Source organism: Temnothorax longispinosus, chromosome 5 (genome assembly GCF_030848805.1).
Source record: "Temnothorax longispinosus isolate EJ_2023e chromosome 5, Tlon_JGU_v1, whole genome shotgun sequence".
Classification (NCBI taxonomy): Eukaryota; Metazoa; Arthropoda; class Insecta; order Hymenoptera; family Formicidae; genus Temnothorax; species Temnothorax longispinosus.
The window spans coordinates 22,831,358-22,849,657 of NC_092362.1; the positions used below are offsets into that span (position 1 = coordinate 22,831,358).

Consider the following 18,300-nt stretch of genomic DNA (forward strand, 5'->3'; position numbering starts at 1 on the left):
GTACATTATGATGTTACGATAAAGATGGATTCGGAAAATAAACCGACTTACAATTTACCTTCCCCACGCAATAATTGTATCATCTAATTAACATCGTTAATTTATTGCATTTAGTTAACATTAATCCTTTTTATTTCTTTCTCAAGAATTCTTGGAAAATAGGGGTTCAAAATAAGTTCAATATTCTTTTATCGTCAAATATCAAATTTTCATCTTTCATAAAAAATGTATTAACTATAAATTTAATATATTTAATTGTTTAATTATAATAGGAATTAGGCCAAATTATACAAAATATATAATAAATATTATGAATCTATAATAGATGTCACCTTCATTTAAATAAATAATAAATAACATCTATTATTAACTTACTAACAGTTATTACAATAATGCCATCAATAGTGAAATAGCACTTATTTTAAACCTGCTATTTAACTTTGGTTGAAAGTGTGAGAAAATACATCTCTTCATACTCGTATATTTTTCTCTTTCGTTCTCTTTCTTAGCATATTCTTTTTGAATTAGGTTCACAGATACATTAATATGTACGCGCGTGTGTTATTTATATATTAAATTCATGACCGTATATTATATTGACATGCATTGCAATATAGAGCGCTAAAAAAGTTCACATTCTATGTATGTAAAATATAAAAGTAGAAAATATATATATCGAGATGCTAGCTCAGTTTTAATAGAAAAATAACATAATGCAATCATGTACACAGTATTCTTAAAAGACAGGTAATCTGGAGTGCTACGTTGCCATACTGCTAAGCCTTCTTCAGAAAAATGAATAAATATTTTTTTCTTCCTTTAAATACAGTAAAAACTACAACAATTTTCTCTTGCTATTCTCAGTGATAAGAGGAAATTAATGCTTCGTCTAATTTGTTTGACTGTTCAATTGTCTAATAATTCTATAGTACGTACGAATAATCGAAAAGTTCTCGATGCTACATACACTCACATGCAAAAAAGTATCACACGCTTTAGCATAATTACACCATCCACATATAAATAATAAATTCGTAATGCCTTTGCAATCATCGAACTTTCTATTAAAAACTAGCAAATATTATATTTGCACTTTAAATGAAAACTCTCTCAAGGCATAAGCCATTCGGCATATAAATTTAAAAATGACATTAAGAATTTGTATAATTGCAAATGTACAATATTATGTTACCTCGCAGAGTGCCAATTACTCATATGTAGAAATTTGTCAAAAAAGTGCAAACTGTCATATTTGCGAAAATATTTACATCTAAAATTTAATAATGCAGACTAATGGGACACATAGATTTTTCCTTTATGATATATACGGAAACAATATGTGACAGAAGGGCCAATTGAATGAAATGATTTTGTTTAAACAAACAAATATCACGCAAGATGCATATTATGAAGTCATGACTAGAAATGATATTACTATTTATTCGGCTTTCAATCGTTTACTGAATTCTTCTTGCTGCTTTTCCCTCCATTCCTTTTTCGGCTTCATCCTCTTCAGTTGGCCATCCCTACCATTCACGGAATAAATATATAATTTTTATTTATCATATGCAATTCCTATTTTCTACAAGACTTTAAACGATTATCGTACATACCATTGTAGATCGACAAGACCACCTTGCCGCGCTATTACAGATTTCACTCGATTCGCAAAATCGATGGCACTCTCTCCTTCCTTCATGTACATTGGAGGGAGATACCACACGTCGCAGACTATAGCCCAGCTGGACATCATCATATATAAATACTGTAACATCGAATATCGACTGCTGTTCCAAAACGCGTCTCCGAATCTTGGATCGTACTATATATTTAAACAAAAATATACATGAAAGACACTTTTAAAAAGATGTTATACAAAGATGTACATTAGAGATATTGATAAAAAATTACTTTTATAGCCACAGGATAAATAACGCTGCCCACTTCGAAACTGCCTTTCTTGAATTGCATAACTGACGTATTATTGATACACGTACCCTCCGGAAATATGAGTATAGGTGGGTTTGTCGGATCTGATACGTGTTTCTTTAACCTGCACGAAACGTATTATGCATTAACAACAACATCCTGTAAGAATGAAATAAGCAGGACAGGAAAACGTAATTGCGTTCAAGTAATCGCACCTTTTCGCAACTGCTTCTCTGTCCTTGACCTCAGAGCGTTCAAACCATATATGTGGAGAGGCACGGGCAAGAGCTCTTTGTAATATTCCTAAGAAACCGCCATGCCTCTGACCTATCTATAATAAGAAATGCAAGTAAGGTAATCTGGCCAGCATTTAAAAATTATGTATCTTCCAAAAGTCGTACACTTCCTTCGAATTACAGATGCTGAAGACTGGCAATTATTCAATTCTATCATTAATTATAATCGTTGAAAAATATAGAAAAATAAAATTTTTCTTAAATAATCAAGATAGACTTGTTTTAATATAAATTTTATTTTAATATAGAGATCTCTAGCTCAATTTTCATATATCTAATATTGTACATTATGAAATTATAATATAGATCTTTCTCTCTCTCTCATGCAATTTTTGTGAAGAAAAATCAACGTTAGATTTATCAAATCTATAGCCGCTGAGAAAAGTACGATTTTTGGAACATTTTAATAGAGCGATATAAAAGCAACAAAATTATTAACAATAATGAGATGCAAGCATGTTTACGTAGTTACAGAATAACATTATTTTCAAGATATTCGAAAAAATGGTATGGGTAGGTTTTGCAAAGCAAAAAAAATTGCGCAAAAAAGCAGCTATGAAAAAGATATCCATATCCATGAGCGGCGTATCAGAAACATACCAATGAATAACAGTTATCACACATAAGTACGAGTACGTCAATAGGAGATGTGTGATTAGCTACACAAATGCCTCTGACAGGTCGATTCTCTGGATTGTTGTAGGTGATGACTGAAGACAGAGCACTGGATAAGACAGCAAAGCACATTATGGAGACTTTGTAGTTGAGCCATCGCTTGAAGCTACCCTCGGGAACGTAGCCCACTACTGCGGTACACACTGTCAGCCACATCACCTGTAAACCACAAGCTTTGCACCTGAGAAACGTGGGATTCCCTCTCTATCGCGTTGCTGAGTAGGTACTACCTGTAAACCAAAGTTACAGGACACGTTACCTGTAACATTTACCAGTAATGCGCAACAACTTCTGTAACACTAGTAACAAATTTCTGACTTTCGGCCATGTATGAAAGCGAACTGATTTTTTGTTGTTATATGAAGGAACTATTAAGCCCCTTGCACAATGCTAGGCAACAGGCAATAGGAACAGGGAATAGAAATCAGAAATCATGTATAAATGCAGAATAAACAGTGACACAGGCAATAGACACAGTTTCCATCACGTTGGAAATTCTATGCCTATTGCCTGTTGCCAACCAATCATAGCACTCGAATTTTTTAGGTTGTAATTAACGATTTTTTGGTTATTTCCTGTTCCTATTGCCTGTTGCCTGGCATTGTGCAAGGGGCTTTATACCTTTGTATCCAGTGTTATCGTGATTAAAAAAACCGTATACTATGTGTCTGTTTCATACAGTTTGAGTAATACGGATTGTATAATATGTACATGTGTCATAATAACGAATATTTTATATATGAATATATACAAAATATTCATATCTAAGTAATCCATAATATTTACATATAAATCATATATTCATAATGAATATTTTAAATATGATTTATATGTAAATAATTTGTATGTACCATAACTTCGTTCCTGCATCATTCCCAAATGCGATGAAATAGAAAACTACAGACAATACAAAGCTATTGACAAATAGAAGACATGTTTGCTATGAAATAATGATGCGACATTTAAAATCTTTCAGCTTATAAATATATTGTTCCACCCACGACATATTACCAAAGAAAATGTCGTTTGCGTGGATAAAATGCAGACGTCGAGAGTGGTTGTATGATTCGACACGCACATCCCTCCGTTCTTAGGTTTGTACTCTGGATTGTGGATCGTGATCATGCCCGAGATAGAACGGGACATAATCCTGAACGCAATAAGAGAGCCCTGGTTGTTCGCCCAACGTTTTATACGGCCATTCGGCAAAAAGCCGATTAAAAATGTTACGACTACGAGATATAGTACCTAAGAAGCTTTGATATTAGTACGTATACAGTTTTAAATTTACATTTGACGCGTACATCTTAATAAATTTAATATAACTTTACAGTGCCGTAGATCTAAAATATGCGTTTAAAAATGCGAAAAGATTACAAATTGCATCTTTTTATAGAAGATTAATATTCGCTATTTAAATTAATTTGATATCGCTAAATAAGATCCCAGCAAGAAAAATTATCGATTGTCGCAATTTTAGTCGATTATTATATATTCATTGTTACTGTGATATATTAGCTATAGAGCATAATATAAATATCAAACTTACGCCTATGAAACAGATAAATATCCTTAGGGGTAGCAGGAAACAGTAGCGCATGACGAATCCGAACATCCATATGAAAGTTAACTTCCAGGAGATAAACTCGTACTGTCTATTCGTTCGAGTTAATAGATTCCAATTCTATAAGATGCATTGATAGTTATATCCAAATATGTTAATTGTCATTATGCAAATATCAATATAATTATTATATACAGTCGATAAAATAATTATTACATTATTCACCTTAAGTTCTTCAGCTTCAAAACGTGAAGTCACCTCGTCTTCTATAATAGCCTCGACGCCCGCTCTGATGTAATCCAAACAACTTCCCGGCGCAAATCCAGCTTTTAACGTTTCAAGGGGATTTTTGTGATTGAGAGTATCCTGAAGTGGCAGAAATAATTGAAAAAAATATAATATATTTTTATTAAGCTTGACTAACAGTATCCTCTTCTAAAAATATAATTTAAATATTTTTCTCTAAATTTACCTCTTTGTCGTCAATGATTGATGATTCATGATTGTTCTTGAGGCTCGATTCGTCAATTTGATTCTTGTAATTATGCATTTCTGGCTCGGGAACCAAGATTAAGTCCTTCGACCTGGCTATCACCGAATTGCTCACATTTCCGTTTTGCATTTTAGGCGACGTTACTGTTGAATCTTTCTCCGTGATCGTTGGCGACTCCTCTTCTATAAGATCTTCATCTGGATCCCGAGTACCGTTTCTCTTCCTCACACTTTCTATGTTTTGTCGACCATACTGTAACACAAACGTAGTCAATCATAAAATGTATCACGTCAATTATTTGCGTCTTTCACTCGAGTTTGTGGTCTGTCTGTAGACAATTATAATTTTTATGGCCCTTAATACAAACAACTTCTTTTATGACTGTTTTTAGAATCTTAAAGCTTTCATTCTTAGATTCTTTGAGCGAGCTGTTGAAAAAAACATACCGTTTTTACTAAAAATTTCTTAAAAAATCTGGTTTAGTTGCGAACAGATGAATTTATTAAACCTAATATTATTTCTGATGAAAAAGTTTATACTATTTTAAAGATCATTGATAATAAAAAATGTTTTGTGAGCTTTTGTGGAGATAGATGCAGCAACAATTATATCTGAAAAAAAGTCGATCTAATTGTTTCAATAATAAAATACCGAAATGCTCAATTTTAAAACAGAATTTTAAAACATTAGCATTAATTGCCTAAGTATAATAATCTAGCTTATCTTATCTATTTTTATTAAGATAATAGAATTCACTTTCAATTTAAATACCTGAAGTGTTTCTCGCGACTATATTGTGTAAACACGCAGGACAAATAAATTATATTGAGGAAAGTTCCAGTTCGATCAAGCAAAATGATATTTTATGTACTTTTAGATATCTTTTTATTAATTTAGAAATAGTTACAATTTATTCTTTATATACTTTTAGAATTATTATTTGCAATGTAGATGCATTTGATTATTGCGCAATCTGCGATTTCAATTCAAGGAGAGAGAGAGAGAGAGAGAGAGAGAGAGAGAGAGAGAGAGAGAAGAATAAAACAAGGAAAATTTGTCCCACAAATGGCGTAATACGAAAATACTTCGTTATTGTGGGAGACAATGAAAAACAGATACACGCGATGTTAATTCATGTATGTGTGTTCAAGAACGGCGTACGTCATTGAAAATAGGCATCCTTTGGCCCACAAGAACGTAATCTCCAAAATGCCGATATATAGGCTGCAATCTGGTATTCAGTACTAAAAATATATATATTTTACGTTACGTATACTATAGATTTTCAATACTGACAGTTGCTGACAGTAATGATTACTCTCAACCAGAGAGACCTTGATCCTCGTTCATCGATCGATAATGGCAAGATAACACTTAGCAACTTCAGCGGATTATGAACTATGACGTGTTACAGGGACAAAATCCAAAAAAGTGATTCAATGCGTGAACATCGCGTGTACAAAGTGATGATCGACGATCTCTAACGAGTGACGATCAATATTTTGTGAATTACCGTGATCGATCGCAGTGTCTTATCTTCAACGTGACATAAGTATTTTGATATCATCAATTAAAGATTAATCAAGTTTGACCAATTAACGGTCAATAACCATATTAAATTGTTTTCCGAATATTCGCGATACTGCACAATATAATAAGTGAATGTATTACAAATTTTCACTCGACGAAATGTAACGTTTGTCCAAGCTCGTATCTTTGTTAAAGAGATAAAAAATAACAAAAATAACATTTTTGTCCAAAATTACAAGTTTATTTATGCAGCTGTTAAAATTAAGGTCAAACAAAGATAGATTTATTTTGAAAAATGAGACCGTTTTTTCATTATACATTTGATATAACTTTTGTTGAGATGACGTGCTACCGCATTACCGCAATTATCTGTTGCGAGTGTATTCAAGTGCATTAATTAGTTTCCGCCGACGCAAACACGTCAAGTCACTCTTGTTGTTCATCGTACTAACACTTATTCAGTGCGTCTGCACCAGGTAAATTAATAAGACAAGCAAGTCTTTAAATATAGGACAGCTAATATTTTTTACTGCGAGAGCTAATTAATTTAGCAATAGTAGCAAAACCTTTTGTTGCAATAGCAAAAAGTTTTGCTGAACTTTATTATTCCTTTCTTTCCGTGATTGCATTGAGAGTTATTGAAAATTATTTGAGCTAAATTGAACAAATCAGAATTGTAGAAATTATTAATCGTGACTGTTGAAACATCGTTTGTAAAAAAAGCATTTTCGAATATTCCTGCATTTCTGTTAATTTGTATTATGAATTTTATATATCGGTAGATTTGTTAGAATATAAAATTTCATGTTAGTTGAAATTCGAATGATGTTATACTAGTGAAATATGACCTCCGATTTAAAATGTGGATATTGTGGATTGATTTTAGCTATATTTTTAGGACTTGACCCCTTATCGACGAGTACAATTTTGCATGTGAATGTTAACGGATATGTCTCTCTCGGTTGAAGACGTCGAATACTATTCTGCGTGAATTACTATGACACTGCATTATTAGTACGATACCGAACTTGACAAGTCAACATAGCACAAGTGCAACATGTTTATCTGTAAGGGAAGACGCAAAGACTATCTCTGTCTCTCTCATAATCAGACCAATTATGAAGATTACAAAAGTGGTAAAATGATGGCTAACAAAACCATTAACGAGGTCATTTCATCACTATTTTATTACTATTGTGTTATATGTAAAGAATTAATTAACATATATAGATTAATTAATTTTAAATAAAAATTTAAAGACACCTAAAAAGAAATTTAAAAAACTTAAATTTCTTTCTCTCGAAATCTCGATGTTCTATCACACATTTTCGTATTCAAAAAATAAAACAAACAAAATTTTAGAGAATAAAATTCACGAGAGAAAGAGAAAGGCAGAAAAAGAGAGAGAAAATGTTGATTTAATCTAATATTTTTCGTAAATCATTTATGAATTAAAATTAAATATTACGGCATTACGTATCTCATAGTTCTATTTTCAAATGTCCTTCCTTTTATTTTTAACATACATCGTCTCAATTAATATTTTACAGTTTATCTTTCGATAAGCTCGGATGTGATCCGTGTAATACCTCAAAGCTCCGGATACGTATGTGAATGCAAGAAAAAGAATAAGATAAAGCAAGAGACGCTGTTTACCCAAATTATCTCAATTTCCAAGCAATTGGATTATCCTATCAATTTTTCGTAACAAAATATCTTTAAAGTGGTTGTGATGTTTCACCCTTGGTATCAAAAAGTGACAATGAAATTTCAGTCACGTTCGACAGATCAGAACGTTGCAAGTTGCAAGCAATAGGCGATCAATAATATTTTACGTTAAAAACTAATTACGTGAACACTTTTTTTACTTTATTTGAGTATCTGTCGCTAAAGGTAAGGTCGCGAGATACAAGTGAAAAAGCGCATACACCTGTTATATACTTATAATTGAAAATCTTCGTGTGTTCTTTCCGTAAAGATGATCTTGTATATATACGTATACAAAAATTGTATTGTAGTGTTAGATAAAGTTTTCAGATAAAATAATTATATAACACAAACAAGATATTTTTACGGTGGTTAACATGAAATCACATGTTGCTCATTCACTTCTCACGTTAAGACTTAAGGCATCAACAATCACGTTGACATCTCGCGTTTCACATAACAAATCGCCGCTGTACATACGCAACATATATATGATAATGAATGCTAAATGAGAATCGCGTCAGCGATACACAGTTTGGAAATGAACGGCGTAGTTTATAGAAAAGAGCTTTGTACACACCGTTTTAAAAGACAAAGCCAAATACATAGCATTTGGATCGATGCTGTTTTCACATCAAGGGAAAGGGGGCGGCTATTAATTTATAGGCATCATCCGCGTAATAACTCATTCTATGTATGTTTAATTATTATTACATCATTCACACTGCGATAATCTATGGGAAAAATGTAGACTGCGGGTCACAGATAATCGCGTTTTAGTCGATAGTGTCTCACGCGCTTCGATACACGAATCGCAGCTTCAATAACGCATCTGGTGATTGACGGCATGTGACGCGAACGTGTGAGAGAGCATCCGGATCACGCGACACAATATATATCCGCGGGCTTTCTCCCGGGAGAAATTGCCTGCTCCCGAGAGCCTCTCACCAGCTCTAATCCAAAAAGGAAATCCAGCCGTTTCGCAATTGTCTCGACGCGCACAGAATAGAATTTATATACTAATTAAATTGCTAAGTGTCTTTTATACATGAAACTGAAGATATCAATAAAAATTAACGAATGTTAGTCTGAGTAAGTTTCTATATCAATTTTATTTTTATGTGAAACGCTATTCTCTTTTAGAATTAATATAATTATAATATAAATAATTAATATAAAAACTTTTATTTATTTAAAAGAAAACTGACTGGAGACTTGCATGTGAAAATAGCAGTAAACAGACCGGGACCGGAGAAATAAGATTTTCCGAAATTTTCGATTTTACAATCGAAACATCTATAACTATTCTAACTTTTATCACTTGCAGATAAGAACAGACGAGAACTCTGGAATAATATGAGAATTTCGGAAATGCAATGTTTCACAATGACAAATTATATCGAAAACACTGTTGTAAAAATTATTCTAATATCAATCATATTAATCGTGACAACTAACGTTATTCTGCAATGTATTCCGAAAGTAAAACGACCAAGTCTTCCAAGTTATAAGATGATTGAGTGCTTCTGAGAGTTATTGGCTATTTAACATCGATTTATGTGTGTGCTTATAAATGCAGACGTTTCGCCAATCAATTGTCTAAATATCTGCAATAAGTCGATTCATTCAGTGCAAGCATAGTTAATAATACTGTCGTTTTTTCGAGCGAACTTTGAATCGGTCATTATCATTTTACGAAGGATTATCAGATATATCATCGCCTTATCCGATTATACCATATCTATTAAGATTCAGTTACAAAGAGATGAAAGATTTCGCAGTATGTGGAACAGAAAAAAAAAGAATATTCTTGATTTAAAAATATCTTTAGTTTCAACGTGGAAATTTTTTAATGAGATTATATTGCGTTAAACTTGCTTGAATTAGAAAACTTGCTTCAATGAAGTCATTAGGTATATAATTCAACCAAGAAAAAATGTTGAAATAAAAAGTTGAAATTCTTATAAGAAGAATAGATCGTTTCATATATCTATGTATAAGCAAGATCACTATAATCTTCTTATAAGAATTTTCAACTTTTTACTTCAACATTTTTTCTTGGTTGAACTATAATTATAATGACTCATTCAAGCAAGTTTTCTTCAAGCAAATTTAACGCAATATAACCTCATTTCAAGATTTCCACGTTGAAACTAAAGATATTTTCAAATCAAGAATATTTTTTTTCCTATGCAGTATGTAAAAAAAATTAGCTTTTAACAGATTTACATTTCTTTACACAATGAGTTTTTAACTCGAATCAATTGTGCCATAATGCATCTCAATGAGAAAGTATTTTCTTTGTGGCAAGTGAGACTTACCTGGGGAAAAAACAAACAAACAAACAAATAAACAAACATCATTACGCCATTGTTTGCAGCGTAAGCGAATAAAGTTATTTTGTAAATATGCCTGACGCAATATAATTTATGCATTATTTCATTTGCGATTGCAACAGATTTCGCCAGGGATCTACATCTGATACATTTGTGTATCTCGGGATACTTTACAATTCAAAGGCAATGAATCGTATCGATCAATGATAGAGGACATAAGAGTCTAGCCTAGGCGAATCTAGGTTACATATGTATAACTTTACACACGCTGTATAGATCAAAACAGCGCGAACTCGTGTAGACCCGCGCATAGATTTCGCAGATCAAAATAGTTTTCCTGTCCCTTGATTGTGCATGTGTGCTTCGGTTGTGAATAATAACTCGAAAATTAATCACGCTTCATGTATCATTCATGAGAAAACTAATAAAAATTCGTTTGAATTTTAATCCACCTTAATTCAGCAAGATTTTCGTGCATTGCGTTTATGTAGTAATAATGTGTTCTTAATATTCTTTTGTGTAAGATTTGACAATATGATATACTTTGAACAAATTTAAATATAAAAGGTTATTTACGATATACAAATATCGATTTGACTCTATTATAGAGATATACCAGCCTTTGTGTATCTAGATTAAAAAAGTGAAAACAAGAAAAAAAATTAGATTTATACAAGAACTGATTTTATTAAACGTTATTTGTGTGACGCCAAATGTTAAGACACCAGTAACTGTGCAGTTATAAACAGAATTTCGCACAAAATGTAAACAATAGCGTAAATAAATTAGAAAAGCAATTGTTAAGTTAGCTCGTCCTTGGTAATTCCTCAATTATGTAATTTCAAGGGGACTTTATTCGGCTGAATTGCTGCAATTATTGTAGTTAAATCGTAGTAGTAACACCGACCATGAAGCGCAACATTTCTGCAAATTAAATTCTTGCATACGTTGTTTGCAGGAATAAATTGTCTAGCGAGCTCGATTTGAAATGGAAATCTTATCAGTGTTTTTCCTCGAAAATGTGTATAGCGATAACGAAGATCTTGCTGAGTAAAATCGGACATTGCTCCGATTTTATCGTGATAAAAAATATTTTACAATGCAGAAAAAGATAGATAAATTGATTATCCAGATATCGTAGGCAAATTAACTCTTGGCAATCACTCTTTTTTTCCCTCGAAACAAGCAGTAACGTATCAATCCATACGTAAAATGACGTAAATCTGACTCATGTACCACTCCTCATCCTTGTCCTTCGTCTCTTTTATCGGTGTTCAGTCCGGTTTTAAGATCAAGATATTGTTAATAGCAGAATACGTCTACACGTCTCATGACGTTTCTCCAATATAAAACTATTTTTGTCAATCCTAAAACTGTCAGGACATTATCGATATTTTGCATGCACCGACCGTATTACATATATTGTGATTCAAGATTCGTGCAGAAGTTTCGAGCGTAACGGTGAATTCAAAGTGCGAACGCACTCGCGAAGGAATTTCGTTTCGTCACCGTGTATAGAAAATCCAAGACCGACAGTTGCGTAACAGGCTCGTGACATTTCGAGAGATAAAATTTCGATCATGTTTTACATACTTTTATTTAAAATATCAGGAATTATTTTAGTAAACGCACAAATTCTATTTATTTCCTCTTTTTAAACTTAACCTGTTAGAGAAAAAAATTTAGATGCAACAATACAAAGGTATAAGTTTCAACAAAGCGACAACTAAGATAAAAACTCGTTTTTATATTTAGGTATATTTTGAAAGATTATAAGCGTACGTATATATATTAAAAGGGATATATATATTAAAAGAGATTTCTTTAAGAAAAGAAATCTCCAATAGTCTCTCTTCAATATCTTGAACAAATCTTGAACTAAAAAAATGATATTGTATACATATCTTTTGCAGTTTATGTGAATGACTTTTAGATTTTTAAGTAAATTCTGCTTAGTAGAAATAAAATAATATTTCCATATTAATATTATATATTATTTAGAAATACTAGAATATTTTACAATGCAGAAGAGATACGTAAGTTGATTGTTCAGAATCTAGTTTTGAATATTACGACTTGACGTGTTCTTTTACTGATAGTTGTGACAATGTGTGTGTTCCGTGCACGTATCTAGATGATATATCACGGATATAGTAGATGTTATCACGTTGATAACATTTATTATATACACTTGACAAACCGGCATTATCGAACCAGGACGGAGCAACTGACAAAAAATCATTAGCGTGAACATAAATTATTTACACATGTAACTTTGCGTTTTCTTTGCCTCTGGCGACTCACGGTACAAGTAGTCAATCCGAGGTTCAAGTCCAAGGTAACGATAGATTCTCAAGTTTTATATCAAAAGATATTAAAAAAACATTCAGTTCCCTCCACTTTTAAGGTCGATTCTTATTATCGGTCAAGTCACGATCCGGTCACGATCCGATCAAAAATCATTGCCATTAAATTTAATGCTTTCTCGAGTTTGCATTGAATTTAATGGCAACGATTTTTGATCGGATCGTGACCGGACCGTAACTTGACCGATAATAAGAATCGACCTTTTTATTGAACCTCGCGGCGTGCTTTGTAGAAATGCAAACTTTATTCCGAACTCTGCATCAATTTTTACAGCAGAGGGTAATCATATTGTTAAATTAATAAACCGGAGTAGAATCGTTACGTTTGCGGGATATATGTCGCGTTTTCTTATAGCATTCAAAACACTTCCAATAGACCTTGCGGTAATATAGTCGGTGACTCGGTGAGTTCCTCATGAAAACACAGTTGTAACGTGATGTATGTGAGGAGCGTTTTCACCTCGTTGGTTCATCGATACGTCATTTGCCTATTTTTTGTATACTTTTTATGCTTATTAAAATTATACAGTTTTATATTAGCGATAATTTAGAAAAACTAAAAAATTTACTAATTTTTAATAAAAACAAGTTGCGTTATTTAATCCAGTATTCAAAGATGCATAATTTTGCAAAAATTAATTAGATATGTTAATCATAATGACAATTTTGACATTAGTAGTTATACAAATGACTATTCGTATACGCAACGTTTACTGGAATTAAATATTACACAATTAGATATTTAAGAATTCTTAGAAAAGTTAAAAATTAGAATATATTTTATATAAATTTACGACACAACCTCATGCAATTTTCCTTACTTGCACAAATATTCGCGTTTTGCATTTCTTGTCTATGATGTTCGCAATATGATTATATTGCAAACTTTTTGCAAACCAAATAAAGATGATTAAGTATGACTATGAATAAAAAATTTAAATCTTATTTCAATTTATGACTAACATTTATTAGACTATTTATACACTCTACGCAGTGCAAAACAAGTTAAAAAAAACCCAGTTAACAACAAATCAATACCTGAATTATAAAAATCAATAGTAAAAGAATAGCATGCATACCATATAAAACTTCATTAAAAATGAAAGTATCTGCTATAAATTTAACTCAATGATCAATTTCGAGTGATTAAAAAAATATATTTAATATTTAAAAATGTATTTAAAAATTTTTAAATCTTCCTAATATAATTCTATTTTTCTTTTATTACTAAAAAAACATATTTATGTTAACAACATATCTTTTAAATATTAGCAAAATATAGCTAGAAATCAGGACTATTAATAGTGCGCACATAAACAGTTTTATTGCCAATATCTCAGATTCTACGAGAACCTGAAAATTCAATCATTTGCATTAGAGCACCTGAAATACAAACACTGAAATGTGCGCAGATCCTTCCAGCCTTTCACATTTTTCTGGCAATACATTCAAAAACTATTTAATCAACAAGTCAACAAGTTATTTCTGATTTTAGTAGTTATTTTAGTAGAATCGTTTGGTATCTTACTTCTGATTTTAGGTAGTTATTTTGAGGTACGCTGCACGAGAGATTGGTAACGAATGCCGGAAGGTTGCTGCAAAGTCACGCCGGAAATACGATACATGTATACGTACATGTTTTCATAATAAATAATCAAACTTTTACAAGTCATGATAATAATGATATAATAAAGCATGGTAATGGTATGTATTCATTTACATTAATATTTCATCAAAGGCAATTTGGTCATCATACGATTCCGATGCGTATCTATGATAAAACACAAATATTGCTCGCCTACGCAGTTTGCTAATTGTGAGAACTCGCGTCAATGTAAATGCATCGATATTCTTTTGCGTATTTTGCGTTTTTTGCTTTTTTTGCGTATTGTCTGCTACTTGTTTATCATAGCCCGTTCACTTAATTCTTTCATCCTTACCTTGCAATTAATATATATATTTTTATCTTTATTTACTACACTTAGAACCTTTCAATACTTTGCCTAAGATCATAAAAATTTTTTTAATTTATGACTTCAATCATATTTAGAATCACCCACGATTTTTAAACGACACAATAAATAGAAAGAGAGACATTTGTTAAAACAGAATACCTATTACGTATAATCAATATCTGCACAGTTTTCTCGAACATATTCTTGCATATTAATTTATTAAAGACTAATTAAATTACAGATAAAGATATGATTGAAATTAATGTAATAGAGAAAATGATTCCCTCTTGACTGCCCAGCAATTTTAGAACAAATAAATAATCAATCCGAGTTAAATCAGTCAAGTTAATAAGAGACTGTATGTATACGGTAAACGGAAATGATGAAAGGGACGTGAAGCAGTATATTATTATGAATGAGCAAATAGTACAGAAAAGACATATAGCGATATCTATCTTGTAACTTGATCAAACAATATTGACAAATATATTAAAGATACGCGATGCAAAGGTCGATATAAGTATAAAACATGGACGTGTACAAATGAATGAGCAACTCTTGAATTTTTATATTAATATTAATGATAATGCAGAGTGAATAACTTATCTCTCGTGATTTTAAGACGTTCTCTCTGCTTAATTGAATCTAAACTTTTTCGAATTTTTAAAGAAAAAATACGCTTTTCAAACTAACCGAAAAATTCATGTTCGTAAAGCTGTGCAATAAACACTTGAGACTTTGACTCATAACTATTTAATACACAACTAAATGCGCGTTTTTGACGATATACATCATGAATAATATGAAACTATGCGGTCTCAAGCGACATATGACAAGAAAATGATAAGATAAAGTAGGCTTGAACGGTGGACTAGGCGGTAAAAAGTTCAAAGTTTCAGAAAGTCTTTAAATTTTGAGGCACTTATATATAGGCATTATATACGTGTTTTAACACTGAAACGAAGATCTCATTAAGACAGCATCTATCTGTGTAATTAGGAGAAAGTGAGCGAAGCACAGGAGATTCGGCATATTTTTTCGGAGAAAGTGCCCGGTAATCGTTTCTTAAATATTTCACTTACCACGTTCTCGCATAAGTAATTAGTCGTTTAAAAAAGTTAAATAATTTCGAACACGCATCTTGTATTTTCGGCATTATTTTTTATACATTTTTTATACATTGCCGCACTTTGCATCTCTAATGAATGTATCGAATGTTTTTAGGAAAATAAATCCTTCGATTCTGGATATCATAAACCTTAATAAGAAAGCCTAAACTGACATTGGCATTAATCAATTCAGAGTAGAATTGATAATCTTTTTATCTCAATAAAAACTCGGCAAACAGCTGTTTTAATCATAAACAATTAATACACGTCTGACGTCGGAGGCGCCGCATTCCGATGCGGAATAATTTAAAATAGAAATCAGGGACAATCTCCTGGCTGTCGCGCGAGCTAAAGTGCTTTTTGCAGTACACCAGATCTATGAATCTCGTTTCGCAATTACACCGCGCTGATTAGAACTAAATAAACTAAATAAAATAATATTTTCTTCGGCAAGTGTTACGCGTCGACAGGTGTCACAGATAAATACGGTTTCGAACACTTCCTCTCCGCGTAAGAATGTGCACACGATAATGCACGTGAAATACATAAATAACACACATCTATACAGAATTGCTTCGCCGGTTTAGATGCAATAGATGCCGAATCACTGTTACTCCCATAATGCACGTGTACAATAGGGAGAGATTAACCCTCTGGCTGTATACCTGGGTCTACAGCGTCCGAGCCAAAATGATATCTGCTCGTAACTGTAAAACCTGCACGCCTGCCAGAAAATATTAAATAAATGATGTTTATCAAAATGACTATATAAAATCGTCAATTACAATGTATATAGACAGACGTTTTGTGAATTTTTTCAGCTTTTTTTTAAATACTTTAAAGTAGGAAAAAACAGCGTCAAATGTGACGGACCCACGTATACACTCCGAGGGTGGAAAAATAAAACATATATAGACGGAGGGACGGTTAATCATTTGATAAATAGAGGCTTTCCTGTCCGCACCGATCTGTTCCGTCCAAAAATAAATCGAGCTTGCGTAACGTTGATAAAAAAAACCGCTCTTCTCTCTCACCGTTTCGCGGAAACTGTACTTTGATACCGCGGGCATAAGACGGGTGCGTATACAAAGTGCGAAAGGTCGGTCATCTCGCGCGCTAATTAACTCGCGACCCACAGAGAAAACTCTTTCCAACTCGTTGCATATCCGTCCCGCCGGACCCAGGCGAGAAACTCGCGTCGCCGCGAAATCTCCGCGGTCAGTTCCGTTTTCCGGAATCCGAATATCGAATAAACAAGGAAACTAATTGATTCTTCTTTCTCATTGCTCGCAAAATTGCTAGCGCCTTGCGACTACGCAACGACGTGTAAGGTTACCCAATTGACATTCCTCCGACGCACGTGCCACGAAAGAAAAACAACCGCAAATGTGCACGGGAAACGGTTCCTCGCGTCGCGTCGCGTCGCCACGCCGATCGAAGGAAACCGCGCGACCGCGACGTCGCACGGTACGCGATCCGCGTTGGCACGCAGGAAATGACCATCCGGGAGCATACCGGTTGATCTCGTTGACATACGAAACGGAAGAAGAAACGGGACTTACCTCGAAGAGGGCCAACAACAGCTTGATGTACAGCCTACGGACACCGAGGGACTTGCCGATTGACGCGAGGAATATAATCGCCAGCAGCAGCATGAGGAAAGGTGTCAGTAGCAACGAAAACGCGAACGACATCACCGTCCACAACAACGCCATTTTGCTCACTGCTGCGAGCTCCGATGATGCTCCGCTCCGAAACTCCGAAGTCTCCGACTCCGAACCGGTGGCCGTTTTTCGCCCACGATCGTCGTCGTGGAAGGGGGCCACGGCCACGCGGCCACGCGCCCTAGATGGAACACTCGCCGGAATGTTACCCTAGGCGCGCGGTGCGCCATCTACGAGCGAAATCGCGAATTAAACCTTGATAAAATCAAATCACTGTGATTGGTTAGATCACAGATTAATAGATAATATGTGGTTAGATAACATACAGGCAATAAAAGAATAGAAATCCAAAACTGTCAGCGCGAGAGAATCATGTTTTAACAATTCATAAATGACAGGGTTATTATGATTGATTTTATTCAAGTTATCTTGATGCGTGATGTTATATAAATATAAAGATTAAATTTGATACATGTTATTATAAAAATATATAATAGTCGAAAAAAATGGCACGTGCTTTATTGTAGTGTCTATAGGCTGGATTCGGGGAGCGCGCTATCAGCGCTATTTGTTTATTCTATCCTTGTTTTACACCTGATGAGCGACAAAGATAGAACGATGCAATAGCGCTTAAAGCCCCTTGCACAATGCCAGGCAACAGGCAATAGGAACAGGG

At 33.3% G+C, this 18,300-nt stretch overlaps 1 protein-coding gene across 3 annotated transcripts; it reads right to left on the minus strand.

Moving 5' to 3' along the window:
- Positions 1 to 1,428: 1,428 nt before the first annotated feature.
- Gpat4 (Glycerol-3-phosphate acyltransferase 4) lies at positions 1,429 to 17,811 on the minus strand. Of its 3 annotated transcripts, none has more exons than XM_071778426.1 (9): positions 17,523 to 17,811; positions 4,937 to 5,209; positions 4,690 to 4,830; positions 4,450 to 4,584; positions 3,912 to 4,148; positions 2,145 to 2,260; positions 1,912 to 2,053; positions 1,614 to 1,822; positions 1,429 to 1,526 (listed from the first exon to the last, which is right to left on the minus strand). In XM_071778426.1, exons 1-9 carry the CDS (start codon positions 17,673 to 17,675, stop codon positions 1,439 to 1,441), a joined length of 1,494 nt encoding a protein of 497 aa, XP_071634527.1. In that variant the 5' UTR covers positions 17,676 to 17,811; the 3' UTR covers positions 1,429 to 1,438. The 3 variants fall into 3 exon arrangements, with proteins under 3 accessions (XP_071634527.1, XP_071634528.1, XP_071634529.1); XM_071778427.1 differs by lacking the exon at positions 3,912 to 4,148 and adding an exon at positions 2,826 to 3,059 and having other exon boundaries at positions 17,523 to 17,806; XM_071778428.1 differs by lacking the exon at positions 3,912 to 4,148 and having other exon boundaries at positions 17,523 to 17,805.
- Between the last annotated feature and the right edge of the window lie 489 nt (positions 17,812 to 18,300).